This window comes from Podarcis gaigeae, assembly GCF_964106915.1.
Source record: "Podarcis gaigeae genome assembly, chromosome: 15".
Taxonomy (NCBI): Eukaryota; Metazoa; Chordata; class Lepidosauria; order Squamata; family Lacertidae; genus Podarcis; species Podarcis gaigeae.
The window spans coordinates 528,215-535,395 of record NC_139692.1 but is presented as its reverse complement, the minus strand read 5'-3'; the positions used below and the strand labels follow the sequence as shown (position 1 = coordinate 535,395).

Below are 7,181 nucleotides of genomic sequence, written 5' to 3'. Positions count from 1 at the left end.
CAACGTGGCCCCTCGCGCGTCTCCGCCCCGCCCGGCAGCCGTTGGCCCTTCTCCCGGGCCCCGCCTTCGAGTTCCTCGGCGCCCGTTACTGGTCGCCGGCGGCTGCGGGTCGAGCGAGGGGCGCCATGGCGCTGCTTGGCCTGCTGCTGGCGCTGCGCAGCGTGTGCCTGCTTTCTGCGCTGGGTGAGCCTGCTGCGCCCGCGTGGCCCCGCTCCTCCTCTGGCCTTTCTTCCTGGCTCCTCGGAGGGGCCGCCGCCGTTTTTCTCGGTATCCAGGCGCCACCGTGCGCATTGCCCGTCCCGCGGAGCCCGGGAGGGGACGAGAGGGCCGGGAAGCGCTGCGGGGGTGCGGCCGCGCTGCTGCCCCCTCTCCTGCTCTGCTCCCCGGGCCAGGCCTGACCCGGCGGCGGCGGCGGCGGAGCTGCGGCCCCGCACGAGCGCAGCAGCCCAGGAGGAAGCTGCTCCGGGGGCGGCGCCTCTCTGCTGCAGAATGAGGCTGAGGGGCACGAAGGCCGCCTTCCTTGGCCCCTAAACTCCTGCCCTTGAAAAAGTCACAGCTACACTGCAAATGTGTAGTTACATACATACGGACGGACGGACATACATTCAAATCTGCCACCTTAGCTGTCATGGCTCCATGCCATATATGCTGAAAAATTCTTGCAAAATGATTTCCCTGTAGTGCCCACCCAGAGCTTATCTAAGTGCACTGTATTCACGGATAAATGGCTATAGAAGGGTCTCTTCTGTCTAGGGTCTCAGCGAACATTCCTCCAAGTGACTGTTCCTCAGAGGATCCCATCTTACGTCACTGGAAATACGGTATTGTGTTCTACCTGACCTTTCATTCCAGACTGCCCTGTCAAGGCTGTTTACTTTTAGGGTTGCCATATTTCAAAAAGTAAAAACCGGGACATCCTGAAAGTTGTTGACTCCAAAATTGTTGACCATGATTTTTCATTTGACCTGCCTAAGATCCAGGACAAAGCACCACCTTTCGGAAATTCCCCCTGGATGACAATTTCGCCTTTGAAATCTTGGTAATGTCTGGGAAATTCTGGATGTATGGCAGCCCTAAATTAAAAGTTTTTTTTTAAAAAAATGCTAACTTTTAAAACCAACAATGTTAATTTGAGCAGCAGCAGACAAGTTGGTTTGCACGAGGCAGTTAGTGAAGCTATGGCTTACTGAGACTGTGCAAACATGTAGAGTTCCTGGAGAACTTTGCCCCATCCTGGTCCTTTTTACTGCCACATTGTGCAGAACTAAGCCAACTCCCACATCATCCCATAAAGATAAATGCTTCTGTTTGGGGAAGCAGGGGAGGGCAAGAAAAAAGTTCCCCCACTAATGTGAACAAGGTTCCTCTTGCAGGTAGCCTAGAGACAGGAACAGGAGCACTCCTCTTAGGGGGTGGACATATGCTGCAACATTTTGCTGTGGATCCCATTTGTAGCATTGTAAAGGGCTGCATGGGAACCACTGTTCTAATCCCACTTCCAGCTAAAGCCATTATTACTATTATTAATTTAAATTTCTGTACTGAGCTTCATGATTGAAATGACTCTGGCTTGCAGTGGCTGCAAGCCATTTGTTAAAATCTGTTCTTCATCTGTACTACTTTTTACCATCTGTACCATGTGGAGTGTGCACAAATTCTTTGCATAGGCTGGAGTTTAATGTGTAAACAAAATAAAAACTATAGCATGATTAACCCTTTGGCTATTGCAGGAAAGGATGACCTTTGATATTGATATAAATGGAAAGCCATATATCATTCATCTGAAGCAACAGTGAGTAGAATAAATAACTGGGATTTGCCCCCCCCCCATTCTATAAGACATTGCAATCTTGTTTATTAAATCCTGGTAGTGTCTAGAAAGATTTCCTGGAAAGCTTTTCTGAGGAAGAGAGGGGACAAAGCACTCAGCTCTCCTCTGTAAAGAAAACAAGCTTACTTTCAGAAGTAAATCTTAATTGCCTCCTAGGCTGCCAATTTGAATAAAATATGGGGTGCAGGTAAGCCCCGCCCTGAATAATTGATCACATGATACAGCACACACAGACCATTTGAATGACAATGCCTATCAACTTGTCGGACCTTGGCCCCTAGGAGTTGGCTCCTTTGTAGCCTCCTGGGAAAACCTTCTTGCATTTAAAATGTGCCCACAAAGGTACCTCTGCCAGCCAGTGCACGGAATTGCTGAGAAGGTAAAATATTGTAATAGAAGGGGAGAGGCACCCCTTATAAAGGCCAAAGGACCTCATTCCCTAGAGGGCAGCATTTCTGGAGCTGCATGCCAGTGGGGTGGGGGTGGCAGGTCCAGCGACAAATAATGGGTGCACACTTGTGTGGCAGATGTGCCAGCCATGCAAAATTCAAAGGTTTATACACCTGCCCCCGCCCCATCACCTTCATCCAGGCAAGCAAGAGATATGATAACAGTTCCATAACACATTCCAGCCATGCAGAAGCACTTTGGGAGGCTAAGATCCCTTTTCTTAAATGTTGCCAAGAGCCGCCACCCAAAAAGGCCTTGCAGGCTCCATGTGCACATCATGGAACTCCTTGCGCTGATGGTACGCATTAGTTGGATACTGCTCTGAGTCACTGTCACATGTCAGGACATGACAGCAGGCACTATTGTAACTTTCTGGACCATTTCTCCCCTCTTTTCTGTGCCACCTTTGTGTATTTTTTATGCTTTGTTTTTAGATCCTTTTTAACCAATGATTTCAGAGTTTATACGTATAGCCATGGAGGGTCAGCAGTGTCTTTTGTTCCTCCCATTCAGGTAAGATTCTCTCAGGTGTAGGAAACAGGTTTCTCTTTGAGTGGCTATCGTTCGAGCTACATTAGATCTGCCAACCAATTTTTTAAAATAGATTAACTACAGTAGTTTTAACTGATTAGTTGAAATATATATGTTGATAATAATTAAGAAGGCAGGGAATTTTCGAAGCACGCATCAAACAAAAACTGACATCCTTACACCGAGTGTGCCACACATTAGCGTAGCTGGGGGTGGGAAGGATCACGGCAGTTGTTGGTCATTTCAGGTGCTGCAGGGTGGCACCTGAAATTGGCGGCTGGTTGCCCTAAACAAAGCTAAACACCTTTGGCCTGCTCCTGCACTGGTGGGGGGTGTTAGGCCGCTGGTGCCACATGTGCACCTTGTTTCACCACCACCACCAGCAGCAGAGGATTGGCCCATCACACGTATTCATATGCGGGTTCCAGTGCATCCATGGTTAGGCAATATGCAGCGGAGAAGCAATGGATAGCTGCATCTGTGTCTAGTTTGGGGGTACTAACCGCAAATGCCCTGCTTCAACTCTCCTTTTGTCATGACCCCTTCCTTTCTGAGGTTTTGTCTTCTATCCTCAACATGACTGTGGCATTGGGCCCCTGCTGCAGACAGGGAAACTTGCAGCTTATTGCATTACTTTGCTGTGTTATAAAAAGGTCTGAAGGAGATGGGATACTAGAATAGCCTTGTTATACCGAAGACTCGAGGAAAACTCTGCAAGTTCAAGTAAAAACTGAGTTCTAGCCAAGACCCACAGAAGGGAGTGAACTACAAATGGTTCTAGTCACAGTTTTGTTTGTAGAAAACTGAGGTGCTTAAATTCCACAAATATACCAAATGTACCAAATATAGCAGTGTATGTATTTCACTTTTGAGTTGCCCCCTGGTAGTAGGTAAAGTGTTCTGATTACTCTTTCTAGCGCAATTGCTACTATCAAGGCTACATTGAAGGCTATACTGATTCCATTGTGATGCTCAGCACCTGCCTTGGGCTTAGGTGAGACCTATGTGTTATTCTTGAACAGAACCCTTTGTTCCTCAGTCCCAAGTTCAGCTGCCTGCAGAGCACTCCAGGGCTTTGAGCAAGGATAACCCCACTGAAATTTGACATCCTGCTTAATAAGCCAGAGTGGCAAAGTATAACTAGGCATGGATGAATCAGCCTCTTCACAAACACACACATGGTAAAAGTCAAGGTATAAATTGAACTCCCTTTTATAAATGACATTTAACTAACATATATCAACATTTTCTACTCACCAGTTACATGCAGTCTCAAGTATACATTTCCCAAATAGCTCCTCTGAACACACACTGAGGATCTGTTCATTTTATATGGATTGCCATAACATGCACACCTGATACAACAGAATAGTCGGGTGTTCTAGTCAGTAAAGGTAAAGGGAACCCTGACCGTTAAGTCCAGTTGCAAATGACTCGGGGGTTGCGGTGCTCATCTCACTTTACTGGCCGAGGGAGCTGGCGTTTTGTCCGTGGACAGCTTCTGGGTCATGTGGCCAGCATGACTAAGCTGCTTCTGGCGAAACCAGGGCAGCGAACGGAAACACTGTTTACCTTCCTGCCGGAGCGGTAACTATTTATCTACTTGCACTTTTACATGCTTTTGAACTGCTAGGTTGGCAGGAGCTGGGACTGAACAACGGGAGCTCACCCTGTCGCAGGGATTCAAACTGCCAACCTTCTGATTGGCAAGCCCTGGGCTCTGTGGTTTTTGTTTAGTACTCAGGGAAAAGGCTGTCTTTTTCAGTTTTCTTTCAAATGGGATTATTTCCATCCCATGTCAGCTTCTATATTAAGGATGGGCTAACCTCAGACTGTGTACCAGATTTGGCCCACTAGGTCTTACTGTTTGGCCTAAACGCCTTTCCCCATGAACCATGCCTATGTGCTCCACGCTGATGCCACATGTGGTAGGTCATATGTAGAAACACAGTTGGATCGGCTGCTCACACAGCCAGTCCCTGCAGAAAGTAGGATTGAACTCCCTGCCCACCAGCTGAAGCATTGCATTGGACTGAAATGGGAATTTAGCTTTTGGCTACCAAGTCACGGTTTGCACCATCAACATTTTTTTGGGGTGTGGGGCTTCTTTTCCACCTTATCTCCTCCTACCAGTGGGCTGTTGCAGTTTGAGAACAGCAGCTACGGAATTGAGCCAGTTGAATCTGCTTCTGGATTTCAGCATCTTGTTTATCAGATTGAATATGAAGATGCAGAGCGTCCACTTTCTGAACAGAATTATTCCATTAGATGGAGTTCAGGAATAACACCAAGGGTAGAATCAGGAATACCAGTGAGTGCTTTTTTTTCTTTAAAGAAAATTGTGTGTGTAGATCCAAAACAAAATAGTAATAATAATAATAATAATAATAATAATAATATTTTTTTATTTATACCCCGCCCTCCCCAGCCAAGGCCAGGCTCAGAGCGGCTTACAAGCAATAATAAAAACAAGATGAATGATTACAACTTAAAAACAAAAATAAAATACAACATTAAAATAATGGAACAATGTATGTATGTACATGCTCCTTCCCTCCCTCCCGCCCCCCTCCCCTAAGCAGTAGGAGTTCCTGGGAGAAGCCTTTTCAAGGCCAGCTTTCTTTCGATGAGAACTGTGCCCGCCCCAAGACTTCAGTGCTTGTAAATGTTTGTCCATATACATGTGGATGCAGAACAGAGGTGAGCCCACAGTCAACAGAGAAAGCAATATGGGCCTTAAGTAGCACCCTAAAAGCAACTGCAGGTCCCACAAGCCTGTTGCTTGATTTCCAGGAGCAAAACCTTGCCGCCACCCCCGTCAATAGAGCTGTTCCTTTTCTGACCACCTAGAAAGCATATACTCTCTGGCAGAACACTGCTTTTCTTCTTCTCAGCTTTCACACTGACAGTTATGATGTCCTGCTGGCTCTCTGAGCAGCAGCTTCATAGCTTAGTGTCTCCAGCAAGCTGTGTGTGATGCTCACCTCTGCAGCCTAATTCTGTGCATGTTTCATCAGAAGTAGGTACCACTGTTTTGACTGAGATTAGTGTGCACAGGATTGCAACCTTAAAGGGAGACTCCAAAATCAAGAAATAAAAAGGTGAAAATGCTGTCCACATCTAAGGAAGCCAGCAGAGTCCAGTGAAAAACAGCTCCAAAGGGCCTTGCTGAAGCAACAGATGTTGTCTCTGCAGGGAGGTGGAGCCAACTAAAACCTTATGAAAGCTGGCCCAAGTGCAGTTGGCTCTGCCTTGCTGGAGGAGCTGGTTGCCTGGCTGCTTAATGGGCCCTTGGCTTAATTATGTGTCTGGCTCTGGCAGGTTGCATAGAAAGGAATGTGGCCTCGGTTTGAAAAACATTCCCCATCCTTGTCTTAGGCCACATTCACACCATACATTTAAAATACTATGATACCAGTTTAAACAGTAATGCCTTCTCTCAAATAATTCTTTTGAATGAACATGTTGAGAATAGAGAATCAGGCTATTGGCCTTCCTAGCTGAGCCGTGAGAAAGCTGTGCTCCCCCACCAAATGTTGGACTACAGTTCCTACTGGCCCCAGCCAGTATGACTAATGCCTGGGAACCCACCCCACATTTCTCCAGGCTTTGATGCAACCCCAATCTGCCAGATACTTCACCTACATTTTGAATTCTGATGCAGCAGCATTTAGAGTTCTACCTGTGAATTTTTCATGATGTTAGTATGAGTGCAGTAATGGTATGTTCTTTCTTGAATTACAATAGGTTAACTTCAGCACCACGAGATATGTGGAAATGCACATAGTTGTGGCCAAGGGATTGGTAGGTTTATTTGAAGAACTCCCTGTTGCCCCCTCCCACTACGTGCATCACTTCAAGCTTTCATTACAAGGTTTTCAGAAGTATGTTCTTCATATACAAACATAAGAAGAGAAGATTCATTGGGTCCAGCATCCTGTTCCCATGGTCGCCAACGAGATGCCCATGGGAAGCCTTCAAGCAGGATTTTAGTGTGACAAAACGTTCTTCCTAATGTTTAGGTGGAATCTTCTTTCTTGTAGTTTGGATCCATTGCTCCGTGTCTGCTTCTCTGGAGCAGCAGAAAACAACCCTCCTCTATGTGACATCCTTTTATATATTTGAACATGGCTATCATATCACCCCTTAACCTCCTCTTCTCCAGGCTAAACATGCCCAGCTCCCTTAGCCGTTCCTCATAAGGCATTGTTTCCAGGCCTTTGACCATTTTGGTTGCCCTCCTCTGGACACATTCCAGTTTGTCAGTGTCCTTCTTGAACTGTGGTGCCCAGAACTGGACACAGTACTCCAGGTGAGGTCTGACCAGAGCAGAATACAGTGGCACTATTACTTCCCTTGATCTAGATGC

At 46.7% G+C, this 7,181-nt stretch overlaps 1 protein-coding gene across 3 annotated transcripts in view; it reads left to right on the top strand.

Annotated features, from left to right (window-relative positions):
- LOC310832075 (disintegrin and metalloproteinase domain-containing protein 2-like) overlaps positions 1 to 7,181 on the top strand; it is a 74,570-nt gene continuing 67,389 nt past the window's right edge. The window contains exons 1-7 of one of the 3 annotated variants that reach the window (XM_083713565.1): positions 1 to 183; positions 754 to 821; positions 1,731 to 1,792; positions 2,716 to 2,794; positions 3,730 to 3,806; positions 4,946 to 5,123; positions 6,560 to 6,616. In XM_083713565.1, the coding sequence (XP_083569691.1) occupies positions 126 to 183; positions 754 to 821; positions 1,731 to 1,792; positions 2,716 to 2,794; positions 3,730 to 3,806; positions 4,946 to 5,123; positions 6,560 to 6,616 (579 nt within the window). In that variant the 5' untranslated portion in view covers positions 1 to 125. Of the gene's footprint in view, positions 184 to 467; positions 659 to 753; positions 822 to 1,730; positions 1,793 to 2,715; positions 2,795 to 3,729; positions 3,807 to 4,945; positions 5,124 to 6,559; positions 6,617 to 7,181 lie in introns of those variants that run through there. The other 2 variants (XM_083713566.1, XM_083713567.1) reach the window with 2 other exon arrangements.